The sequence below is a fragment of the Delphinapterus leucas genome, chromosome 3 (assembly GCF_059928025.1).
Source record: "Delphinapterus leucas isolate spDelLeu-1000000601 "Yukka" chromosome 3, BTC_Dleu_Yukka2, whole genome shotgun sequence".
NCBI lineage: Eukaryota > Metazoa > Chordata > Mammalia > Artiodactyla > Monodontidae > Delphinapterus > Delphinapterus leucas.
The window spans coordinates 15,187,916-15,215,622 of record NC_143131.1 but is presented as its reverse complement, the minus strand read 5'-3'; the positions used below and the strand labels follow the sequence as shown (position 1 = coordinate 15,215,622).

The 27,707-nt window shown below is 43.3% G+C and overlaps 1 protein-coding gene across 1 annotated transcript in view; it reads right to left on the bottom strand.

Moving 5' to 3' along the window:
- Positions 1-344: 344 nt before the first annotated feature.
- Positions 345-27,707, bottom strand: part of FBXL7 (F-box and leucine rich repeat protein 7) — a 302,515-nt gene continuing 275,152 nt past the window's right edge. Inside the window, exons 2-3 of the mRNA XM_022581413.2 lie at positions 11,920-12,531; positions 345-4,449 (exon numbers count right to left, since the gene is read on the bottom strand). Of these exons, the coding sequence (XP_022437121.2) occupies positions 3,713-4,449; positions 11,920-12,517 (1,335 nt within the window). The 5' untranslated portion in view covers positions 12,518-12,531 and the 3' untranslated portion in view covers positions 345-3,712. The remainder of the gene's footprint in view (positions 4,450-11,919; positions 12,532-27,707) is intronic.

Here is a 27,707-nt window from a genome sequence, read left to right as displayed (position 1 = left end):
ATTGGTTTCCGTGAGAGTCATTAAGCAGCTCACATAGGGTGAGAAGAAGGTTGAAGACAACTACATTTAAAATTGATATCTCAAAACCTTTTTACTTGCTAAAGATGGTGTCTGTCATTCATCAATCAGTACTTACTTTCTGCCATGTTGATTTCTCAGATCTGAAAGTTTGGGTGAAGGGATATTTGGCATTTCTCTTTTTCCAACTGACTGATAATTTTCCCTTTTAGATCAAGTTGCCATATTCTTCTCCCAGGTCGTAACGCTCTAAGACTTTTTAAAAAATTTGTAACAACCAATGGTCAACGTAAGTTTGAAAATTTCTCCAGTGTTTGTAACCAGTGCCAGGGGAAGTATATTCAGGGCCACAGTTACTTCTTTAAAATTCTGAAATCTAGAAAGTTCTGCTAAAATTGCTTTCTTCATTATGTTTGCACAACTTAATTTGGTGACAAAACCTGACCTGAACGGATACAAGGCTATTTATAGCCTCTAATAATCTTATGTAGTTGACTATTCACATCCACTGCTGTAGAAATAGTAACACATTTATGAAGCGTGCTGGGCTTCCCTGGTGGCGCAGTGGTTGAGAGTCCGCCTGCCGATGCAGGGGACGCAGGTTCGTGCCCCGGTCCGGGAAGATCTCACATGCTGCGGAGCGGCTGGGCCCATGAGCCATGGCCGCTGAGCCTGCGCGTCCGGAGCCTGTGCTCTGCAACGGGAGAGGCCACAACAGTGAGAGGCCCGTGTACCACAAAAAAAAAAAAAAGAGTGCTGTCCAAGATTCTACCAAGGGTGTTACAATATACTCCATAGACAACTTCCTAAAATGTGAAAAATTATAAATTCCGAAACACACCTGACTCCAAAGGGTTGGTTAGGGAATTGAAGACCTAAATTAAACTGTGAAGGTAATGATTTTTCACTTACCTGCTAAGTTTCAGCGAAAGTCAGTGAACTAAGGGGAATGACAAAACCATGGGTGCAACTTTAAAGGGACGACAAATTCAGTGACCCGACCTGCTCTCTACTTGGACATGAGGCAAGTTTCTCCCTCACTCTTGATTGTCACCATCTGAACACCAGGCTCCTTTGGCCAGGGTATTAAATGAGGCTTAACCCAATTACGAACATATTGCTTTATTTCTTGGTGGTAGTAAGTTAAGGCTTTTTAGAGTCATACAGCACGCGGTGATTTGAACATCAGAATTAAAAAACAACAACAATGAGCATTCAGTTTTGCAAAGGCAGGAAGGAAGCAATGTTTAAAAACAGATCTATTTCCTAGTGAGGCTTGTTGCTTGGTCTCTAAAAATCTGCTGAGCTGTTACCCCGGGAACCTATGTCATAGGTGCCTACAACAAGGGGAAGCAGAATGGGTGAAGAGAAGACTGGGGAAAAGGGAGAAACCGGGAAGGACAGTCCATGCTGGGCAATCGGTGTGAAAGTCGGCTTTGTCTCATGTTTGGAAGACGTTTAGGTGCTGTGGTCAGGTGGTGGTGATAAAGGTATTTGGAATGGGATGCCCCTTCTCTGGTTCTGGGAGCCATTTTGGACCTCTCCTCTCATTCCGGGAGAATGAAAGCAGCTCACTTGGAAGATCCCCAGTGCCAAGGGTTAGGCAACAATCCTTTGTGACTCTCAAATTCTGAAGCTTTAGACAGGGTCACAAGTCATACAGCAGGGCATGCTACCTTCAACCCCTTTCACGGTTCTAAACCTTGTGACCATCACTAGATACTATCCCCAGCCAAACAATTCCTTTTCCCCCATGGCACACAGCCTTGAGCGCGCCTCTAAGCTGCTGGCGGTGTTGATTGGAGAGGAGGTCATATTTCATACCCTACCTCCTGCTTCTCAACGTAGGACAAAGCCACGCAGGAGCGCAGCTGTCAAGTGGGGTGTAGGCTCCATCTGAAACCCATTCCACATGCTGGACTTGCAGACGCAGAGGTTCTGGGTTTGGGTGGCGGATCCTTTGAGAAAGAAATGGATGAACTGTTTGAACAGTGACGGAGGAGGGCTGTTGCCAAAGAATAATTTAAGAGAGGTCATGGGTTTATTAACAAAAAGCAATTAAATTTCATGAAAACAAGCAGTGGAATTTCTGGCATCCTGACTTCACATGAATGAGGATAGCAAATGGATTTCTATCCAAATAGGACCATTTAAAATGCATACTTGGCAATGACTTTAACGTTGTATTCCAAGGGTCTGGTTGGTGGACCAGCGCCTAAGTCTTATCATTCTGTTCCTTCTTCCGTTTGTGTGGCACTTTTGAGTGGACAGGATTTAAACTACCTGGAAGTCTGCTCTGCATCTTTGACGGAGGACATGCAAACAGTCACAGGGGAAGGCACACAAGGTGGCAATCTGCAAGATTAAACACTTATGACTTAACCCCAACAGGCTTCATGCGATGAAGTCTGGATGCACAAGGAGACAAATAGATGAGAAAAGTAGAAATGTGATCTGAATGACAAAGAACCGAGGCGTCTGTTCCTCCCAGCTGCAGGGCAGATGTGTGCATGCATGCCACGTGTGCAGTGAGAGGGATTTGAAAAACCCTAGAGGACATGTGTTCTCTTGGGCCTCCCTTGTTAATTAAAAATTATGAGTGCCTTTCCGCCTACTTGAAACCACTCAGAAAGATCAACCTGACTGGGGGATGTGGGTTTTGCTGTGATTAGGAATCCCATGGCCTCCATACAATGGTGTGGAGTGGAGTGATGCCGAAAGCATCTGTGTACGGAAACCATCCATCTAGCTGGGCAGGAGAAGATGACCAAGAGACTCGCTCACCAAAACAAACAGGCTGTGAGTGATACTCAGATCGGAGTGAAGGACATACAGGACACCGGTGGTGGCGTGCCTCCTGAAAGCATCCACAGAATCAACACCCTTGGAAGAGGTAGAGGTCTTGTGTGCTCTATGCCAAGGAGCCTGTGTTTACTGACGTCTCTATTCCCTCAGCTCTAAAATGGGCATGAAGCTAATCCTCGATCAGATCAGAGAATGGCCTCTCATTCGGTGCTGGAAACCAAAGCCCAGAGAGGTCAAGTGCCTTGCCCAAGGTCACACAGCTCGTAAGTGGTAGAGCTGGGAGGTGGGGGAACAACGCAGGTCTCTTCCTCCACCGTGCTGCCTGCCACCAATGATTCTTTAAAAAGGTTTAGAAGCGCTTCATATATACCAGGTGCTGTGACGTTTATCTAACAAGAATTTGCTTGGGTGTGGGGCTGAAAAATGTGCTTTAGGCCAATCAAGAAGTTGAAAGAGAAGGTGGTCTGTAGAGCATTATTATTCTGATAATTTGCTGTCAGTGTAGGAGAGGGAGCAGTGGGGTAGGAGGGACCAGGGTGTAGACCTCGGGGCTGTGGCCAGGAGGAAGGAGACAGAGAGAAAAAAGCGCGTTCCTAAACACACTGCAATCCGCTTTCTGAGGTGCATCTTTCTGAGACGAGAAACTGCCTACAAATGACCTGACCCCCCAAGAAACCATTGGCTGCGATAGAAATGTGCCCCCCAGCCTCCTTTCCTGGACCTCTGTTGCCCACGAGAAATAAGGAAAAAGAAAAGCCAGATTCCTAAGAACCTTCCTGGAAGAAAGAGCTGTTACGAGTGGGTGTCGGCGCTTACATACGCTGCTTTGAAAAAATATTTTGTTTCGTTCATGTCTGTATGAAGACAGCGATGGCTGGAAGCCGTCCCTTCAGAAGAAGGCAGGGTTGGTGTGCTCGATGACGCAGCGCTTGCAGTGGCGTTTCACGAAGCGCAGGGCCTCCACGGACACCTCGCAATCCTGCACGTTCAACATGTGCAGGTCGAAGCAGTTGGCCGCCACGATCTGCAAGCCCTGGCCCGTGATGCTCTCGCAGGACTTGAGGCTGAGCCGCTTGAGATTGAAGCAGTTCAGGGCCAGGCACTCCAGGCCCGTGTCGGAGACCAGAGGGCATTTGCCGATGTCCAGAGACTTGAGTTTCGCGCAGTTCTTGGCGAGGTACTCCACGCCGTGGTCCGTGATGCCCTCGCAGCCCCTCGCGTTGAGGTAGCGCAGCTTGCCGCAGTACTTGGCCACGTAGCGGATGCCCACGTCGGTGACGCGGCCGCAGTGGGCGATGCTGAGGTACCGCAGGCGGGACTCCAGCTTGGCGATCTCTCGCAGGCCGAAGTCGCTGACGAAGCGGCAGTCGCTCACGCTCAGCTCCTTGATGGAGGCGCAGTAGATCATCAGGTAGCGGAGGCCCTCGTCCGTGAGGCGCACGCAGCGGCGCAGGTACAGGTGGGTCAGCTGCGTGCAGTGCGCCGCGATGGTGTGCAGGCCTTCGTCCTCCAGCACGAAGCAGTCCGTCATGTCCAGGTAGCGGATGGAGATCTGTTTGCCATGCAAGGGGGACAGTTTAATGGAGGCCTCCCGGGTCAAGCTGATGCAGGTCACTTTGGAGCACCCTACACGAAGAGACAGAACACACGCTCAGAGCGACCTCCGAGAATGGGGGGGGGGGGTGCGGGTGCAGTTGGGGGACTCCTTTACGGATTGCTAGCCCTCTCTGGATTCAGGTCCTGAGGTTACCCCTTCCCTTCCCAGCCCCTACGGAGGAGGAACGCCAAGAATGGGCTTTCCGTGTTCATTTCATCCCTTAACGACTTTGGGTTTAAGAGGCTTGGGGCTCTAGAATCAGAAAGATAACGGTTCCGATTCCAGGTCCATCACTAGTTGCCCGACGTTGGGCAAATCAATCCTTCTCGGTACTTCCTTTGTCTTAAAATAAGGATGAGCATGTCCCCTGCAAGGTGGCTGTGAAGAGGCAATGAGACCATGTGTGTAAATATCCTGCCCTGGCCCTGGAAAGTTCGGGAAGCTCAGTAAAGGTTAGTTCTCACCCTATAATGGTCTGGTCCAAAGAAGTGAGATATGAGATAGAAGGGTCGGCCATGACCTGGGTGTGGCAGAAAGAGAGCATTGGCTTGGGAATCACAAACAAGTTCAGATCTACTTTTTACAGCCTGAGGCAGGAGGCTTAACTTTCCTGAGTCTCACGACTCTCCTCTGAAATGAGGATGAGTAGCTGGCGTGCCTCCACGGGGTATAATGAGGATGCAACGAGAGATAATGGATACGGACGTACTCTGAAAACTACGGCAACTGTATATACCAACAGTTATTAGTCTAACAAGGTGACTGTCTAGGGATTCAGTTCAACCCTCTTTGGTCAAGGAAGAACAATTGTGTCATAGGGATTATTCCTCTAGCCTCTCAACCAGTTTCCCTGCCCTGCCCTTACAACCTCTACGGTCTATTCTCCTCACAGCAGCCAGAGAGATTCTGGAAAACAGAATTCCATCTGTCATGCTCAGAGCCTTCAGACGGCACCATCTCACACCACGTGTAAAATCGAAAGGGGCCTCCAAGGACCTGCACCCCTGTGCCCTTATCTCTTACCCCCTCTTCCAACCCTACTGGCCTCCTTGCTGGTTCCCAGATGGCTCAGGTGCCCCCCTGCCTCAGCATGTGTGCACTGGACAGGGTTTCCCTGGATAGCGCCATGGGCCACCTCCACTTTCTTAGGTCTCTGAGCAAATGTCCCTTTACTGGACAATTCTTCCTTCTTCACCCTGTATGAACTAGTATTCCCATTTATTTTCAGCGCTTGCTATCACCTTGAGGCGCTATATATTTATTTATTCACTCATGTATTTGCTGTCCTCACTCTGGAATGTGAGCTCCTAAGAAAAGGGACTCTGCACTGTTCGCTGCTGTGTCCCTCATACCTGGTTCATAGCTGGTGTTCACTAAGCATCTGTTGAATGAATGAATGATTTACAGAGTGCGTACAGCCTTTTCTAAGAAGACCTGATGGGGTAACCCGACTTCCAACATTTAAATGTCCTCGGGACTTTGACCGTGGCTGACGCATATCTACATCGAAAAACTGATTATCTGTTTTATAGTTAATTATAATGCCTCTTATTTATGTTGAATTATGAAGTTTACAAAGTGCTTTTATAAACATTTTCTCACTTGATTCTTAAAAAAATCCATTTTACAGATAAGGAAATTAGTGCTGAGGAAGATATCTTTAGATGCCTCTCGAAACATTGTTTCCAACCTCCCTTCCCCTAAGAATGTCTGTTTGTATATGCATTTTATATGCATATATTTATACTATATATTATATAATTATATATTGTATATATAATGAATATTGCATATATAATATATATAATATGTAATGAATATATAGTTACATATGAAGCCCTCATTTAATTGTGTATTTCAGTTCACTGGTTATTACTCTTTAAAATATGTACAGTATATTTTTCGTATATGAATATAATTAATATCCATAGCCGATACACATTATATAAATAAATGTATATGTATACATATATTTCATTCTGCTACATAGACTGCGTATATACTTTTCATTTTCTCTTTGCTTTCCCCAAATCCCTCTGGCAGCTCTAAAGACAGGTGCCTCAACCCTGGCAGCTCTGTGCCTTGGTTGATGACGTCATCTCCAAGGCTTCTAAACGACCACGTGACAGTGCTAACGGGGACTTTTCCTCCCACTCCTGGCAGGCTGCCCAGGAAACTCGTATAAAATTCAGGTCATGGGAATAATGAGGTTCAGAAGCCATGTGCTACCAAGTCAAAGAATTTCAGGAAGGAGCAAAGCATATACTCCAACACTGGAGAACAAAGATGCAGCTTGTCGAGGCTGCCCACACTACTCCAGTGGGCTCCGTGGTTTTGCAGAACGTGGTTGGTACCGTTCAACTGTAACTTGGAAATCTTCCTTTATTTTGAATTTCTTTTTTATACTGACTGTGATCTTGCTTATGCTGAATTTATATGTTCACAGTAGTGGTTGCCCATCTGTGATGTTTTTCAAGATGATATGACAACCTTTGTTCCTAAACTCTTAGCTCCAGTTTCCTATCAAATAAAAAAAAAATCTAGTAAAATCTGCTGCACTCCAGGGAGGATACTCTATTTGGTCCAGGGAAATATCAATATATGCTTGGTTTTTGAAACTAAGCCTCAAATTTAATGAAATACTAGCTGAGCTCAGTTTTGGTAAAGACACTATTTTGATATGCTTGTATCATTTTAGATCAATAATTTAAAATTTAAGCTTTAGCCTTAATTCTTACAGATTTGCTAAGTTTGGGTTGGAAAGAAAATAAACTGGTTCATGGCTCAGTAGGTAATATCTGTGGCTAGTGGGTGCATTCATACAGAAGAGACATGGAGAGAACCTGAGAAATCATTCAATTTAAACTTCAGTTTTTAAAGATGAGGCATCTCAGATTCAGTGAGATTATAGGACTTGTACAGTCAGAATAGGGAAAAGTTTCCTGATCCAAGGTTTCTAATATAGCAGGGATGGTATATTCAGCATGCAATATTTACAGTAGACACAGTAGATGTGTCAGCATGAAGTGAATATTTAGACACTGGGGCATCAGAAGTCTTGGGAGTGGTGACACCTATATGGGGATTCTTGGAAGAGAGAAACAATTTTAATACACAGATATGGAGCCCAGGTAGTATAAGGTAATAGTATGAGCAAATTCGAGAGACAAGAAAGCATAGAGGCAGAGGGGGAGTGAGGAGTGTTGATAGGCTAGAACATAGGATTTAATGGCAACTAAGATGGGAATGGTCCATTGGGATCAGACCTTGGGGGCCTGCCTTAACATTCAGGGTAAGGAGTAGGGATATTACACAACAGAGCGTGAACAGTATGGGTTGAATAAATCTGGGGATATCTCCAATTAATTCCAGATTTGGTTCAGCTTTCACAAATATGCTCTTCATTACCATTTCCTCTCATTATTGGGGTAAAAATATCTACTTCTCTGGGATATAAAAGGCCTGATGAAGACCAACTACTGTCATTGAAGACCAACCTCTGCCTTGCAAGCATGTTAATAACAATGACAATCCAAAAATAATGATAACAGTCATGATTTATTGAATGCTTACTACATAGTTTTCAGCAGGACACACATGTGAGGACTTATCATGAATTAACTCATTTAATCCTCCCAACGAACTCAATTTTACTGGTGAGGAAGTTTTATTTACTGCACACAGCTTTCTAAATGCTTGTTCAGAGTATTAACCAATGACAACTTTGTTTGAACGCTTCAGAGGTCAAGATGACTCTTTAGGGCTTTGACACCCCTCTGTTCACTTAATTACAATATCGTAAAGTGCAGAGATAAAATATGCCTCATTTTTGCCCATATAAAGCTTGTAATGAATTGAGAGAAAGGAATCTGGGAATATACAAGTATACAGTTGCAAAACCCAGTAACACTCTACCTGTATACTCAAAAGGTAGACACCTGGGAGGAAGCCTTCAGCTTACCGGGCATCAGGCAGGGAAGGCTTTACTTAAGGGATGCTTGCACTGGGGCTCCAGCAATGAGAAATCTGTTAAGAGGGCTGTTGGGGAGAGGCAGGGGGCAGAGGAGGGAATGGCATGCAGGTCAGAGAGTGCCCATACATCACAGTGTGCACAGGCATGATGTGTTTGGGAAATGCAACTGGCTCTATAGAAGGGAGCACTGAGGTTACATAGGAAAGGCGTGAGGTTTGAACGTGAAAAGGGCAGCTCACAAAGGGCCATATATACTCTGCTGAGGAACTTTTTCCTGTATGTCGTGAGGAGGAATTGGAGATTTTATGTAGGAAAATGAATGGTTAGACTTGCAGTTTGAAGACATCCCTTTGGAGGCTGGCTGTGTGGAGGGCGGGTTGATGAGGTTGAGATGGGTGTAGGGACAATGATGGGGGAAGCATGCATCCAGGCTGGCAGGTAGGGGAGAGGGGACGGACTCGAGATTCTGGGGAAGTAGAATCACAGGGACAGGATTCAACTGGTCTGATATAAAAGATTAGGAAGAATAGTAAGAAGGACTCCCAGATCTCCAATTACAGGGGATCCTTTTGAAGCCATTTCACTTGTAATAATCACAAGATTTTATAATTTAAAAATTGGTTAGGGGCTTCCCTGGTGGCGCAGTGGTTGGGAGTCCCCCTGCCGATGCAGGGAACACGGGTTTGTGCCCCGGTCCGGGAGGATCCCACATGCCGCGGAGCGGCTGGGCCCGTGAGCCATGGCCGCTGAGCCTGCGCGTCCGGAGCCTGTGCTCCGCAACGGGAGAGGCCGCGACAGTGGGAGGCCCGCGTACCGCAAAAAAAAAAAAAAAAAAAAAAAAAAAAATTGGTTAGTCTTAATATATTCCATTGATGTTTAAAGATGTTATTAATTGTGATATTTAATTTTATGTGTCAGCTTGACTAGGTGATGAAATGCCAAGGTATTTGGCTAAACCTTATTTCTGGTGTGCCTGTGAGCGTGTTTCTGGTTAAGATTAACATTTGAACCGGGGAACTCAGTCAAGCAGTCTGCCCTTCTCAGTGCAGATGGACCATCCAATCTGTTGAGGGTCCGAATAGAACAAAAGGTGGAGGATGGAGAACGCTCCCTCTGCCTCACTGTTTGCGCTAACACAGTGGTCTTTTCCTGCCTTCGGACTGAGGCTCACACCATCAGCAGCCCTGGTTCTCAGACTTTTAGACTCAGACTAACTGCATCACTGGTTTTTCTGGGTCTCCAGCTTGCAGACGGCAAACTATAGGACTTCTCAGATGCCGTAATTGTGTGAGCCAATTCCTCTTAATAAATCTCTTTATATATATACTATTAGTTCTATTTCTCTGGAGAACCCTGACTAAACTTTAATAAAAGGTAATAAGTGATAATGAAAAAACACTAGAGCTAGTTATAGTAACTTTCAATGACTTGAAAAGATAACTTTCAAGGTGGGCATGCTAGGGATGGGAGGGGCAGTCTCACGTCCTCTGGGGGAATTAGGCTCTAGACCAGCGATGAGTCTTCCAAAGTCAAGTTTATTGCCATTGAGGAGGTGGTGACTGTCAGAGGCCAGCTGTAAGGCCCAAAGGGAACAAGGCATAGGTGAAATCACAATTTCTAGATTCCCTCAGAACTGGAGGGCACTGTTCAGAGGTGGTGATACAAATCCATCCCTATGGCTTGTTGGGTCCTTCAAGTTCATCTGCCTGAAAATACCCATCACCACTCCTGCCAATATCTACAATTATGTGCTCTCGGTGAGTCAGAGCTTCCCCTGTGTACACAGTCTTTATATAACCAGATCACAGCATGTCATCGGAAGACATGTGAGGAAGATACATAAATATTTTAGGTTCTGCAGCAGGGCAGGTTGATAAAGACGAAGGGCATCAAGCCTTCCATAATGGTTAGCAAAGGGACCAAGCAGGATCCATACACTCAGGCTAGAAGCCCAGAAATTTCCATTCTCAAATAGCCAAAGTAGTTTCTGCATTTCTGAATTTCAAACGGACTCCAAGGACAGAACACAATTGCTTGCAGCCTGTACTGAGGGTGCATGGGCTGCCCCTTTAACTAAGATGAGGATTCCAAAAATGAGTCATTTTCTAATCTGAGAAAATGAGGTGTTTATAAAAGAGGCCCACAAGCTTCAGAATCTTAGCCTGTTAAAGAATCCAATCCCTTAGCCCCCCGTCCCCCCCTTTTTTTTTAAACGAAGAGGAAACACATCTAGAGAAAGCTGTGAATTGTCCCAAATCACAGAGTTCTGAAACTAGTTTCTACCACATCACAATGCTTTCTTTTTCCAGAAATCCTTGGGGGGAAAATGTAAGAAAACCTTTTAGTTTCCTGCTTCTTTATGCCAACAGCTGCTCATGACGAAATGAACATACAGTTTCTATGGCTTTGTCCTGGAGCCAGCTGAAGGAGGGGGGCAAAGAGCTGCTTTCCAGCAAGGGAAAGAATCTGCGAGAAATAATTGACTGTCATCTGAAATATTTTCAGATGTCGGTTTTCACAAGAGAGCGCGAGCTCAGAGAGGCGACTTTTACCTCAGCCTTTGCCGGAGGGTATCATTTACCTCAGATGCTTGTAAATCCCCAATTCTGTTTATTCACCCGTCACAGTGGTTTTTACTTCTTGACCCTCTTCCCCAACAATCCCTGAGGTTGTAGCTCACGCTGTTCATTTCTTTAACTCCCTGATGCATCTTACACATTTCAGCCTCTCGAATGTTCGTCTTCTGACTGAGCAGTGGATGAGATAAAGAAAGGCTGTTAGTCCGGCTGGATCCACGTCTGCCTGGCGCCTAAGTATGAGTCTGGGTTTTAATTCTTCCTGCCTGAGAGAGGGCTTCAAGCAAAGCAGCCATGCTGGGATTTCCTTCATTTTTAAAAGGAACTAAAAAGGCTCTCCCTGGTGGGCCCTAACCTTGCACTACCAATTGAGAACTGTGCTTGAGAAAAGGTGCAAAATCAACCCAAGGGTGAGGAGAGTAGGGGTGAAATATGAAGAGATGCTTGGCCATGATGGATTTTCCCCAATGTCTGCAAAACGGTGAGCAACCACAATCACAGGCCACAACACAGAATCAGCTTAGACACAGCACTCAGGCTCCATGAAACAGTAACCAGTGGATGTCAGGTCACTTTCTAAACTACCTCCGTTTGAGTTAGAGTTGGTTCTTATTTATCTGTGATTAGATGTTTAGTTCCCATTATCTACGGTTGCTCTGAAATTACTTTGAGAATGATGGGGAGGAAAGACACGCTTAAAAGTCACCCCAACTTGAACTGCCAGACAAAAGGTGCCTCTAGTTCCTCTAAGAAGTTGACATCATTTGATGAAAGGCATACCTCTGGCCCCCAGGGTCATGATTCCGTAAAGACAGTCTTTCAGGAAGAAGAGTCAGCCTCCTGACCCCTGGCTATCACAAGGGGGACCCTTCTCAGGTGGCAGTGTCCTTTACGGGTTCGGGATGGTGCACTGGGAAGGGCCTGCCGATGGCAGGTCAGTGGCCACATACCTGACACATCCAGATGCTCCAGATTGGGACAGAGGGACACCACATCGAAGACTGCCTCATTGGAGATATTGTAGCAGCCCGAGACTTCCAGCCGCCGGAGCTCCGGGCAGCGCTGGGCAATGGTGTAAAGACCTCGGTCCGTGAGCCGCCTGCAGCCACTGACACTTACGGTTTCCAGCATGAGACAGACGTTGGGTGTGTCCTGACAGAGCCTGCGGGTCAGCACCTTGAGGGCGCGGTCCACGTTGACGGTCTCGCCCGTCAGGCGGATAGTCCTCCAGAGGCGCGGGTCCCAGGCCAGGTTGTACCAGCGGCGGCACACGCGGGCGCAGCGGCACAGCTGGTTGGTGGGCAGGAAGGAGAAGATCTGCACCATGGCGTGGTCCGGGAGCCGTTCGATGCTGGCCTGCTCCTTCGGGGGCCGGGAGGCGAGCCGGATGAGCGGGTGGGTGAGACGGGTCGGGGGCGGGGAGTGGACCATGGCCACCGTCTCCCCGGTGACGGAGGACGAGGAGGTGGACGAGCCCCTTCCATTCTGAAATCCCGGCAGGTTGGGTGGACATATCAGGGCTGGGCTGGGCGTGCTCAGTGTGCGCATGCTCAGGTCGGAGTCTGGCAAAGGACACAGATAGAGCAAAGGGTTAAGGATAGCCAGAGCGGAGCCCCGGGAAGGAGGCAAGGGAGGTGACACTCATGCCACTGACATCCTTCCTGGGCCGACCCCTGCTGAATCCATCACCGGAAGCGGGAGCACATGCACGTTTCACCCATTCCAGAAAAGGGCTAATCCTCCAATATCTACATCAGGGGTGGGCAAACCATCTGTAAAAGGCCAGATAAGAAATAGTTGTGGCACTGCAGGCCATATGGGTTCTGTCTCTGTTGCAATTATTCAACCCTGCTCTTTTAGTGCAAAAGCTGCCATAAACAATTCGTAAACAAGCATTCGTGGCTATTTTTCCATCAAATTTGTCCTGTAAAAACAGGTCAGCTGATTTGGTCCAAGGGCTAGAGTCTGCTGACCTTTGATCCACGTTAATGGTGATTATCTAAAGGGCACAACTTCAAAGTTTCATTATTTCTATAGTGGGAAGAAAGCTCATACATTATGAACACAAACTGATTTACTTTTCTAATTATACTGTAGTTAGGCAGATGGTTATGCTTCATTTACAAATGAGGGGAATGTGTTTCACAAGAGGGGAAGACTGGCCGTGGGTATAGAGAACATTTGCTGTCTCTGCCCTCACCTGCCCCCTGGGGTTCAGTCCCCCATCTTTTGATAACCGTACCCCAAACTCTGCGGTCTGAGTTCTGGGGGAGCCCCTGCTTCCTTCCTCCATTAGATCTAGCACTTCAGATGGTATTTCCAGGCCTTGAATATCTGTGGCAATACTTATTTTTCCTTCTTATTAATCATTCCTCCCTTTGCATTTGAATAATGTGACTCTTATTCTGTTCCTCAGAACCAGAAAGATCACTTGATGAAGATGCAAGTGGTTTTTAAGCTTATGAGAGATTGAGAGTTCTTTAGAATACTGCTTTAAGAAGTCTGCTCATTTCATAGCTGCCCCTCTCCCAACCCTGAGAGACATATATACATATATATGGAAAAATTTATTCTTGTGCTATATAAATATATTTATATAATATATATTTTACATATTTAGATGGATAGATTTATTTAGGAAGACATTTATTCTCTTTCTAAATATGTTTATATATTTCATACAGATGTGTGAATATACATTTATATATATATATATAGAGAGAGAGAGAGAGAGAGAGAGAGAATGAATTTACCTCCAAAATACACATTTCTTTATCTGTGAAATAAGTGAGTTGATTTAGATAATTTCTAAGTCATTTCCAGCTCTAGTTATAGCTCTAAAGACTTAAACAAAAATTCTATCCTTGTGTGCTTTTTCACATTTCGTACCTTCAGAATTTTCAAACACTTGTCTTTTCAAAGAACTTCCGGCAATAACATGTAACACAAGATCTTCTGACACAGGACATCTCTGCTGTCTACTTGTAGTTTTCCTATTGATATACTTTTTCTATTTCTACGTTTTCTTTTGAATTTACTTCTCTGTAACCTAACACTGAGACTGTCCTACACATGTCCACCACTATTGCTCCTGGAGCATCCTTAAATTATTATCTGTCCACCCCTCTCCCCCCCGACACACCTATACATACACCTTGTCTGCCTCTTGAAATGCAAACACCTTTTGTGACTGAGTGCAAATGTCACCTCCACTAAGAATACTTCCTTAGTGTCTCTGAGATATAATTAATCCCTTCCCTTTGGAAATTCCCACCCTTTGTTATACAGGCATGTGTGAATTTATCTTTCCCTAATGTGGCTCATTGTATTATTTTTCTCTCTTTTGCATTTCTCCCTATATCCCCATATCCTTTGTCGTGTATCTTTGCAGTCTTCCTAGGCAGAGTATATTTCTTCGGTCCAGTGATGTTGGCTTTGACCATGTGACTTGCTTTGGCTAGTGAATATTAGGGGATGTGATTTGTCCAAAGCCGGTTGTGTGGTTGGGCTTGCCCGCCTGCTTCTGTCATCACCATGGGAAGAACATGCTTGACTGGTCCACTGATCTTAGGATGACGAGAGGCCCATCATCTCATCAGATGAGCAGACAGAACTGGCCCCAACCTGCAGCTCAGGGCCAAGCTCAACCAAGCCTGGTTGGAGTCAATGGATGCCCAGATGAACCACAGACGTGGGAGCTAGAATACCAAGTTTTGGGATGATTTGTACCACAGTATTGCTGCGGCAACAGACGACAGATATGTCTTCTATTACACTAAAAACTCCTTTGAGACAGGATTAAATCCTTTTCTTATTGTGTCCTGGCAGCCCCTGACGTAGGTTTATGGTACATAGTAGGTGCACATAAATGTCTTGAATGGAAAGGAAATATTTATATGTTTAAAAAGGATTAATATCTAGCTTGGCATGTACTTTTCTATCCCAGGTGGTATATATACTGCATTTTAAGTCATTCATAAGAAAAGAAATATGTACTTCTCTCTTTTGTAATCAGCTACAATAAACAGTAAATCTTTAAGGAAAAGCTTAAGTGTAAACCAATTAGGGATTTCAGAACTGCCATCCAAGCTACCATGGTACTAACCATCATTACATGAACTCCAAGAATTGCCTCTGAAGTTACCATTTTTCTTAGGCAGTTGAACAACTTCTTTTGGACCAGGAAGGAGGGGCAATCTTAGGCTTTCAGCTCTGACATTTTAGCAGCTGTGAGGGCTCTGAAATCTCTCTCCTGCCTGCCTACATTCTGTTCGTCTTGAAAGAGAAGACACTTAATTGTTCTGTGGAGACTTGCACGGCTTGATTTAGGCCCCCGAGGAATGAGCTATACTTACGGTGGAGGTGGCGTGGATTCCTAAAACCTGCATCTGTAACGGGTTCACTTTTCGTCTCTCTTTCATACTCCCAGCACTGGATTATAGGAATGCATCCAGATTGCCTAGCACTGCTGTGCACTTAGTAACGCTTTTAGTTTTTTCTTTCTTTTCTTTGCCAATAATCATGCCCTGGTATTAAGGGAATTCACACTCAGAAAAAGATGGCAGTCTGGCACCTCCGTCGGGAAAATTCTGCCCTGGGAGACTCAGGAGCACAGTAATGGCTCTCCTCTCTAGTGCTTGGCAACAGGATTCTCATCAGTAATTCATGATGGCTCTGCACTGCTCCCCAAGGTGGGAGTAGAGTAGGGGATTCTGGGAGATTTCGGCCAGGATACCTGGATGTGTCTTTTTCCAGAGCATACACCAGGTTTCTCTGAGTTTTTCCTATTTATTCTACAGTAGGTCAAAAACCCTCTGAGAATTTTTGCAAGGATACAGTTTGTCATAAGTGAATAAATAGCACCCGATAATTATAAAAATAATGAAGAATGATGAGTAATGCTACGGTCTGAACGTTTCTAGCCCTCTCAAAATCATGCTGAGTGAATCTTAACCCCCAAGTTGATGGTCCTAGGGGTGGGGCCTTTGGGAGGTGATTAGGTCATGAGAGTAGAACCCTCATGAATGGGGTTAGTGCCTTTATAAAAGAGACCTCACAGAGCTAGCTCTTACTTCTGCCACGTGAGGTGACAGTGAGAAGGCAGACATCTACGAGGAAGTGGGTCCTCACCAAACACCGAGTCTGCCAGCAGCCTCTTGGACTTGCAGCCTCCAGAACTGTGAGAAATACATTTTTGTTGTTTATAAGCCACCCAGTGCCTTTCTGCAATAGTAGCCTGAACAGACTAAGACAAATAACACCTGGAGATATTTATATCTAGATGTTGTCACAAAGTATCTTTTCTTGATATTTTATATCAAGAAACATATATATTTGGGGAAATAGAAATACATAAATATATTTTTTTCGCAGAATACATGCACACATATACACGTAAGCACATATTTTAAATTTGGAAATAAACGCTATTATGGAAAAAATATGCATAGCTTGCCACACAGTTTCTTTTACCCTTTGATACTTGGAGCCATTTATTACCACAAGCTATGGTTTATATAAACAGTAAGTACTTTTTCCATATAGAACTATCAAGAGTCCTAGAGTATAAATGTCTATGTGCCAGGAAAAGGTAGTATGGCTTCAAATTCAAAACAAGGAACATTTCTGCTACCAAGTCATGTATTTCACGTGCCCATGGCACTGCAGAAGAACCTAGTGCTCTCTTTGTACATAGTTTTCTCTCCTATGTCCTTTTCAGAGGACTGGCAGCTAAATGGACATTGGCAACAGCTGCTAATTTTTCTGATAGAGCTTAGAAACAAGGATGCTGATGCCCTGATACCTGGACACACACACACAGAGAGGAAAGGATCAAAGACAAATATTAAGACGACAGAGTTAGAAGAAACCTGGAACCCTCCTCCTGGCCTTGCGACATTGCAAGACAAACAGAAGCAGAAAGAAAGATGACTTTATATGAACTCAGAATATGACTTTAGAATATTTTGTAGGAATGAACATATTTTCATATCTGAATACCTATTCCAAGTGAATTTCTACCTATCTGATGTCTTGAGGGCAAACTCAACCTGTTTATCTTAACAGTAGGGTGATACCCATTGGGAGATAACACAGTATAACAATAACTGAGAGGCTATTACCACTCCTTTTTTTTTGTTTTTGGCGGTATGCGGGCCTCTCACTGCCGCGGCCTCTCCCGCTGCGGAGCACAGGCTCCGGACGCGCAGGCTCAGCGGCCATGGCTCACGGGCCCAGCCGCTCCGCGGCATGTGGGATCCTCCCGGACCGGGACACGAACCCGCGTCCCCTGCATCGGCAGGCGGACTCTCAACCACTGCGCCACCAGGGAAGCCCTATCACTACTTTTAATACATTGTACACTTTTGTATACATTTAAATAAAAATTAGCCATTATAGTACATCTTTCTTTACTGTCCCCCCTAGGCAAATGGTGAGATGCGTGGATAATATATGGAAGAACTACCCTGCCAGGCATTATTTTGAGCAGGGAAACTAGCACTGGCAGAAAGTACCAAGTGAAATATACATCTCCAAAAGCTTCTATCAAGAATCAAATCTACTGCTGCTTGCATTAAGTGTCCTTAAATTCTGAGAAGTCCTTTTGATAGCTGGAAATGGGGATCACGAAATGGCACAGAGTAGCTTGTTTAAAAGCCCTTCTTCCCTGCTGCTTCTATGGTATCCACATGGCCATGAGGCGCAGATACCACCCACAGCGTTCTTGGCAAGAATCACTGGAAGGGGGGTATGCAAAAGCCGTTTGGATCACTTCTTTGAAGATCAAATGTCCCCTGAAATATCAGGACAAGGAATGTCCAAACTCTTAGGAGACAAATACATCTTCATCACATATGAAAAATTTCCAGAATGTACAAGGTAGGTGGCTTTTGAAATTTACCAAGACTGCTGTCTACTCTGCAGACAAGCTATGAGCAAACCTTTTTCAAAAATAAATACATGAATTGGTAATGGAATCAGTTAAAGGTACACTCAATGAATTACGTCGTTGTAGGATGGATCAGTGAATGGACGGATGGACAAACAGACAAAGCTATAAAAGGAAAAATGATAAAATCTGCAAAAAAGGACATGTTTGGTTAATTTTACATATAAAAATGGAATTGGAGGGCTTCCCTGGTGGTGCAGTGGTTGAGAGTCCGCCTGCCGATGCAGGAGACACGGGTTCGTGTCCCGGTCCAGGAAGATCCCACATGCCGCGGAGCGGCTGGGCCCGTGAACCATGGCCGCTGAGCCTGCGCGTCCGGAGCCTGTGCTCCGCAACGGGAGAGGCCACAACAGTGAGAGGCCCGCGTACCGAAAAAAAAAAAAAAAAATGGAATTGGGAAAGAGGTTGTCAGTTATGAATGTGTAAGACTCTAAGAAAGATAGAGATGAACACATGTGAATGTCATGAAAGCAGAATGGGAGAATTTAAGGAGAAGTGAACAAACCGTTTTTTGCAATAGCACATGTATTTTGTGGCCTGTGTCTCTTAATGATATCGGGAAGCTGGATATATCCCCCAAACCGAAAAAGAACATAAAAACACACACCACTGATGTCTGCAGGAAAATAAACAGAATAAACTGCAAGGAATCCATACACAGGGATAGACACTCTGGGTATGAAAATTCAGTAGGTTGAGCTGCTGCAGATCCTTGGATTACAGATTTATAGGCAGAAAAGAAAGTGACGATTCATTTACTCACTGGATCATTTAACGCACATGCTTACTGTTGCCTGAGTGCCCAGTGTGGTCTGGAAAGGAGGAGTTTTTGCACTTGAGTAGATTATAAAGCAAATGTTCCCGAGCCACCTCCTTTCTGCACTGCAGCCCCATTAAAGTACATCCACAGCAAAGACTCTGCCCTTTCCAATTGCTTGTAGCCTTTAGGGAGAGAGAAAAAAAGACTCTATGTTGAGAATGTGCCTGAATCACACAAAATCCAGGATGGAAAAGGATAGAAAAGTACGTCTAAGTCTGAAAACATAGTCAGTTTTCAGGAGTCCAAGGTAAGGACAGTGAATATAAAATCTCCTAGTAGTGGAAAACATTTGAATTAAAGAATATTTTCGGTAAACTTTTGGATTTTCTCAAAATGAGGCTGATTTTTATTTCATACAATGGAGATCGTAAATCAAATGAATAGAATTATACTTGTTTATACTGATATTTTCATCTGTTTTCTAAAATAAGAGACAGTGGATACTTTAAAGTTTAAGAACTCGTGGTTCCATTAATAATTTCAAACATTTCCAAGTATGTGAATTATGTGCAAATGATGTGCTTTATGTTGTTAAATTAAATATGTAAAGAATACCAAAAAGTATAGCTGTCTTTTTCTGGAGGGAAAACCCTATGACCTTTTATTCTCATGGTTTCAAAAGTCCTGGAAATTTTACCTCTTCAGTAATTATAGTACAGTATCAAAAATATTCAAGGCATCTCACGCATACATGCTTATTAGACACATTTTCTTCTAACTAGATAGCTGCCCGTTTTGTACAAGTTTTTATTTTCAAACCACTGCGTCTACACTCTAGGAAGTCATATTTACATTGCATTGGCCTTTCAATGTCAAAATTTACAAAGCAACTCTGCATTTTCCCCCTCTGATTACCAAAACTTTTGTGCAAGATGCTTTCCATTGTAAGCTGCCTTTCTACTCAAGAACTCTTGCCATAAAAAGCAAGGTTTCTTTTCTTAGCTTAAACTCAAGCTTAAAAAAATAGATCCATAAAACCTAGCTAGTAAAAAAAAAAAAAAACAATCTAAGAGATCTTTCTCTTCTTGTTTTATTTCAAAATATTTTCTTTTAATGTGGTTCACATCAAAGACACACCCTAGAACTTATTTGAGGTATTGGTTGCTATAAAGTGGAAATTTATACAGACAAGGTTAATCCTGCATTTTACCTGGGAGGGGTTACCTTTAGGACTCAAGGGTTCTTGTTGGGAATGTCCTTCAGAAGGTGGCATCCCCCAGGATCAGATTATGGCTAAGACTTCTGCACAAGAACAAAAACCCTGCTTTGTCAGTCACCTGGATCAGTCCTATAAAGGTAGAGGTATGGTGATTGGTCCCTGAAATCTTGACGAGGGCGTGAGGGTCCTTTCATATCAGGGGATATAGTCTAGTCCAACGCCTGGCTCTATTTTTATGCTTAACACCAATTCCTCAATTTATCCAGTTTTTGACTCTAAACTGATTTGAGTGTGGAGTCTATTTTGTCCTTTAGTTCCTCTAAAAGAGAACAGTCACACTGCTAAGGAAGCTTTTAACCCACGTTGCCCTAAAAGCCATAATATTATATAATCAATGAAATGTACAGAATGGCACCTTGGGAATCTATAGTGCAGGATGATTTCGCCTGCAACGCAGAGTATCTAGAAAGGATCTTTTAGACAATTTATTCCTGAGGAAATACCAAGTGGCCTCAGAAACTATGTAAGAGTGCTGGATTATAATTCACAGCCTCCTTATGGCTTTACTTTGTGTTGAAATGATAACTTCCTAGTACTTTTTAAAAAGTCTGTAAAATGGCAAAGGGAGATGACCTTACACTATTTATTCTTTAATGGAAAGCAGGATGTTTTATCCCTGAGTACCACTGCTATTAGACTCAACCCTTTTCAAAAGGTGAGGAGATATTCTCCTTTGGGTAGAGCATGTTTTTAGAGCCACTTTAACCATTTGTTCATCTTCCTTTGTAATAAAAAGAAAGGTTCAGATTCAAAGTCTTTGACAGACAGCAGTTATTTAGCTAGCATTTAATAACATTTTAATGTTTTGTAAAAATTATTCTTTATAATTTACTCTTATTTAAAAATCATTTAATTATGACAAACAATACTGGTCTTTCAAGTAAGGTTATGAATATTTGGCTTTTAAATAACTTAAGTTTATTTTTAAAAATATTAAGTGATAGTATTTAATAGTACAGGTGTGAAGAGATATGGCAAAGATCATGACGGCATTTGTAAATGTCTCAAGTTTAGGAAACACTGTTAAGGTGAAAAGATCATTGAAGACGGATGAACTTGGATTCCTGCCTCTGCTTTACTATGTGCAACTTGCATCATGTGAGACAAGATGCTGAAACTCCAGGGGTCACCAACCTCCTCTTTCGTAAACTGGAAATAATTCCACCCACTTTACAGGGTAGTTAGGTGGAGTCCATGAAAGGTTAAGATATTGCTATCTGTAGAAGTGTTTGACAAAAATTATAAATCTCTACTGAGGACCTCATGGGAAAGAATTTCTGGGCTCTCCTGCTATGGGGCTGAGTTTTTAGGGGCATACTCTTCTGGATTTCCAGTAAGCAGTCTCTTGGTCATCTTCTCCTGTCCCACGAGATTTCATGTATAGTCCCATCTTCATAAATTTCTTATTGTTGCCGCCACAAACCTTTGAAATGTCTTTCACGTCAATGGCGGGTGATAGGGGGAGAATAAAGATAAATAGAATATAGATAAAAATCCATGGTTAGAGCACAATGTACCTTTGTTGAACAAAATATGACCACTGCATTTACTGGCAAAAGAATACTGTAATGGTGAAAGTCTTTTCTCATAGTTTATTATAATTTTTTTTTTTTTTTTTTTTATGTCACGGTGGACTGCTCTCTCCTTGAAATTTCTCCCCTGGTTTTGCAGCACCTTTCTCTCCTGCTTTTCCTTTCTCCTTCTCAGGAGCTGTTTTCTCACACTCTTCCATGGTGCACCACTTATACACCAGTGTTTCCACAGAGTTTCATCGTTAATTCTTCTGTTAGCATCTGCCCCCCCTCACCGTGGGCTCATGCGCTCACATGGCTTCAGCAAGTGCCTCTAAGCTAATGACTCCTGAAACTCAAGTTCCAGTCTAGACCATGCTCTTTTTGCATATCTCGCCCAAACATTAAATACATATAGCCAAATACCTGCTAGAACAGTGCTGCCTACTATGGTAGCCACTAGCCATCTAAGGCTACTAGAAATTCAATTTATTAAAATTAACCTAAAAATTCAGCTCCTTGTGTGCACATTTCAGGACTCACTAGCCACATGTAGCCAGCGGCTGTTGTACCAGACAGCACTGATACAGTACAATTCCATCACTGTAGAGAGTTCTACTGGACGATGTTATCTATACTAACTCTTTCCCACAAGTGTATCTCGAATACAATATGTACAAGACTGAATGCATCAATATCCTTTGGGAAACAACCTTTTCCTGTTACTTTCTGTATTGGTGTTAAGGTATTACTGCTGGTTAAGTCTGCCTCCTAAGCTGGAAATCTGGGAATCACCTTGAATCCTACCTATATCTAATAAGTTGTCAAGTCCCTCACTTTGATTAGTTTATGGAACTAGGATTCGCCTCCCTTTCTCTGTCTCCACTGCTATCTCCTCAGTTCAAGTTTTCATCATCTCTGTCTTCTCTCAACAACTCCTTGACTGATAGCCCTTACTCTGGCCTTCCTTCCAATTCTCCAGCACTCTAATATAGCCTTGGCACTGCATTTAGAGTCAATTTTCTAAAATATGGTCCAAGTCCCCTGCAACAAAACCTTGAATGGCTCATACCTTTCGTTGGGGTTTGAACTGGGTCCCCTACAAAGTTATGCTGAAGTCCTAACCCCTGGTACCTGTGAATGTGGCCTTACTTGGAAAAAGAGTGTTTGAAGACGTAGTCAAGTTAAGATGCAGTCACACTCAATTAAGGTGATTCCTAACCTGATATAACTGGTGTCCTTACAAGAAAAGAAAGCAGAGACACAGGGAGAGAAAACACAGAAACAGACACAGAGGTAAGATGGCAGTATAAAGGTCGAGGCAGAAACTGGAGTTATGCTGCCATAAACCAAGGAACATCTGGGGCCACCAGGAGCTGAAAGAGGCAAGAAAGGATCCTTCTCCGTGTCCCTGCCAGCACCTTGATTTTGGACTTCTAGCCTCCAGAACTGTGAAACAAGAAATTCTGTTACGTTACCTGGTTCGTGTACTTTGTAACGGTAGCCCCGAAAGCCAGTACGCTTCTTCCCATACTTTTTAACTGAATGATTATTATGTGTCGGACATTGTATTAGGCAATACCTAGGTAACAAAGTCTAATCTTTTTTAGAGTGTGTAGGAGACGCTTCCCCCAAGTTCACATCTCAGAGCACGTGCTCATGTTGCTCTCCTGGCCTAGAAGTTCTTTTCCCCCAGACTAACTGGTTGATTCCCAGTCATTGCTCCAATTCCCAGGAGGATGTCAGCTTCTCTGTCAAGCCTTTCCAGATCCACCCAGGCTGAATTATTTAACTACTTTTATGGTTTCACAGAATTGTATCTGTACCATGGCCCTTTTCACACAGTGTCTCTCCACCCACCGGACTGCAAGCACCTTGAGTCCAGGAGCTGCTCTCCTGCATCTCTAAGTCAATCAGGAGTCGCAACTGGATTTGGCCACCAAGAAACTGTCTACCTAAAGAGCAAAAGGAAATGTGCTTTGCTTGGCCCTATAACAAACCCCTTTCAGTTTTCTTTTGTTTGGAGTTGGAAATATTTATAGGAAGTGCAGATCTTCTTCCCATTATGAAGGAATTACGTCCCCATAAACCCATCATAAGTTGAAAGTGCATTTACTACACCTACCCTACCGCACATCATAACTAGCCAAGCCTACCTTAAACATGCTCAAAACACTTACGTGAGAATACAGTTGGGCAACACCATCTAACACAAAGCCTATATATATATATTTTTTTTTCTCGGTACGCGGGCCTCTCACTATTGTGGCCTCTCCCGTTGTGGAGCACAGGCTCCGGACGCGCAGGCTCAGCGGCCATGGCTCACGGGCCCAGCCGCTCCATGGCATGTGGGATCTTCCCGGACCGGGGCATGAACCTGTGTCCCCTGCATCGGCAGGCGGACTCTCAACCACTGCGCCACCAGGGAAGCCCACACAAAGCCTATTTTATAATAAAGTGTTGAATATCTCATGTAATGTATTGAATACTGTACTGACAGTGAAAAAGAGAATAGTGGTCTGGGTAGTGTTTACCCTCGTGATCATGTGGTTGCCTGGCAGCTGGCTCATTGCCGCTAGCCAGCATCCTGAGAGAACGTGGCACCGCATCATGCCAGGCTGGGAAAAATCAAAGTTCAAAATTTGCATATCACTTTTACACCATCATAACTCTGGAAAGTCGTAAGTAGGGGACTGCCTGGTACTTGGAGCAACCAGATGGTTCAGACTGAACGAGTTGGAACATCTCTGTCCTGCATCAACATCTCATTTTTAGGTCTTTTTTCTTTGGCCCTCCACTTAATTTAGGCTGAGGTAGCATACACACTTAGTTTAAAAATATTCGTTGGACTTCCCTGGTGGCGCATTGGTTAAGAATCCACCTGGCAATGCAGGTGACACGGGTTTGAGCCCTGGTCCGGGAAGATCTCACATGCTGCAGAGCAACTAAGCCTGCAAGCTACAACTACTGAGCCTGTGGTCTAGAGCCCGCGAGCCACAACTACTGAAGCCTGCACGCCTAGAGTCCGTGCTCTGCAACAAGAGAAGCCACCGCAATGAGAAGCCCGCGCACCGCAACGAAGAGTAGCCTGCGCGCGCTGCAACTAAAGAAAGCCCACACGCAGCAATGAAGACCCAACGCAGCCAAAAATAAATAAATAAAATTTAAAAAAATTCGTCTACTTGGAAGATATTTAAAAAGACACATGCACACACAAAAACAATCTGTTGCAGCTCACATCACCTGAAGTATCTGAGAGGCAAATTCTTAGTGCTTTGTTCACGGTACCTGCTGTTGTACATGAGTCACATCACTGCTCACTTCTAATAACAATGAAACATGAAAACTCACAATAAATGAAAAAAAGAATAACATTTCTACATTGGCCCACAATTTTAAAATGTACTCTGTTTAACTTTAGTTACCTAAGATGGAACAGGAAGTTTTGTATGTGTGTGTGTTTTGTTTTTCCCCCAAATTGATTCACCCATCAATTGTAATAACCGGAATTGGCTTTTCCTTGACAGTGTGGGAGAGACCGTAATATTTATTTGCTTTTTTTCCAGTGAGCTCATGGATAGCTTTTGCAAAGCTTGGGAAATGAGCCAGTTTTGTCTAGACAAGACAAGAAAACGCATAGATTTCCATGAAAAGGCTTGCAATCCATAATTTTCCACTTCAAGTTGTACTTTATATGGCTGGCTTAATTGCTTTCTACCTTCAATTGTCAGATAATGCTTTTGCCTTATTTCTCCGTGAATAGTTATGAAATTCCAACGTTTGCATCTTTCAAAGTGCAATAGATGGTATAGTATTGAATTTAGATTTTGGTAAAGAGAAACATAAATTTTCAGTTCATAGCAGAAAACAGGCCCTACAGGGAGAAATAGTCTAGCTCACACATTCAGCTCTCAAGTGAGAAAAAACAGAAATCACCAGTAAACTTATGAACATGTAAAATATCAATAATTAATTAGAAGTGTTTCCAAAGCAAAGCAAGTTCCTGAATTTCCTTAACCATTTGAAAATATGATCCACCATTGTTTAAATTCTTTACAATTTCTTTTAATATAAAAAATGTATAAAGCATTTATTATATATAAGACCCTGTTCTAAGTACTATATAAATATTGACTCAAATACAATGTTCCTATTATCATTTTCTCAGTGCTTGGGAAAACCAATGACCCAATGATATAGAGAAATATTTTATTCTCTCCATATTATCAAAGAGAGAAGGGACCAATAAAGGAACTTCACACATTTAAATATTGTTTTATTTACCTACTGAGGGTCTCTTTGCAGCCTGGTGGGTGGATGGATACCTTAAGGTGACCTAAGATACATTTGCATGGCGAGTTCCTGCTGTAGTCCAAGTTCATAATCTCTGCTTGAAAAAGTGGGCATAGAGGTAACCTACCTCAAGATAATAAAAGCCATATGTGACAAACTCACAGCCAACATCATTCTCAATGGTGAAAAACTGGAAGCATTTCTTCTAAGATCAGGAACAAGACAAGGGTACCCACTCTCACCACTATTATTCACTATTATTATTATAGTTTTGGGAGTTTTAGCCATGGTAATCAGAGAAGAAAAGGAAATAAAAGGAATACAAATTGGAAAAGAAGAAGTAAAGCTGTCACTGTTTGAAGATGACATGATACTATACAGAGAAAATCCTAAAGATGCCACCAGAAAACTACTAGAGCAAATCAGTGAATTTGGTAAAGCTGCAGGATACAAAATTAATGCACTGAAATCTCTTGCACTCCTATACCCTAACAACAAAAAATCAGAAAGAGAAATTAAGGAAACACTCCCATTTACCATTGCAACAAAAAGAATAAAATACCTAGGAATAAACCTACCTGAGGAGGCAAAAGACCTATATGCAGAAAACTATAAGACACTGATGAAAGAAATCAAAGACAATACAAACAGATGGAAAGATATACCATGTTCTTGGATTGGAAGAATCAACATTGTGAAAACGACTATACTCCCCAAAGCAATCTACAGATTCAATGCAATCCCTATCAAATTACCAATGGCATTTTTCACAGAACTAGAACAAAATTTTTTACAATTTGTATGGAAACACAAAAGACCCCAAATAGCCAAAGCAATCTTGAGAAAGAAAAACAGAGCTGGAGGAATCAGGCTCCCTGACTTCAGACTATACTATAAAGCTACAGTAATCAAAACAGTATGGCATTGGCACAAAAACAGAAATAAGATCAATGGAACAGGATAGAAAGCCCAGAGATAAACCCACACACATATGGTCACCTTATCTTTGACAAATGAGGCAAGAATATACAATGGAGAAAAGATAGCCTCTTCAATAAGTGGTGCTGGGAAAATTGGACAGCTACATGAAAAAGAATGAAATTAGAACACTTCCTAACACCATACACAAAAATAAACTCAAAATGGATTCAAGACCTAAATGTAAGGCCAAACACTGTAAAACTCTTAGAGGAAAACATAGGCATAACACTATGACATAAATCACAGCAAGATCCTTTTTGACCCACCTCCTAGAGGAATGTAAATAAAAACAAAAGTGAACAAATGGGACCTAATGAAAATTAAAAGCTTCTGCACAGCAAAGGAAACCATAAACAAGACGAAAAGACAACACTCAGAATGGGAGAAAATATTTGCAAACAAAGTAACTGACAAAGGACTAATCTCCAAAATTTGCAAGCAGCTCATGCAGCTCAATATCAAAAAAGCAAACAGCCCAATCCAAAAATGGGCAGAATGGGACTTCCCTGGTGGTGCAGTGGTTAAGAATCCACCTGACAATGCAGGGGACACGGGTTGGAGCCCTGGTCCGGGAAGACCCCACATGCTGCAGAGCAACTAAGCCCATGTGCCACGACTACTGAGCCTGTGCTCTAGAGCCCACAAGCCACAACTACTGAAGCCCGTGTGCCTAGAGCCTGTGCCGGCAATAAAGAGAAACCACCACAATGAGAAGCCCGTGCATCATCACGAAGAGTAGCCCCCGCTCGCTGCAGCTAGAGAAAGCCTGTGCGCAGCAACAAAGACCCAACGCAGCCATAAATAAATTAAATAATTAAAAAAAAAAGGGTGGAAGACCTAAATAGACATTTCTCCAAAGTAGACATCCAGATCGCCAACAAACACATGAAAGAATGCTCAACATCACTAATCATTAGAGAAATGCAAATCAAAACAACAATGAGGTATCACCTCACACCGGTCAG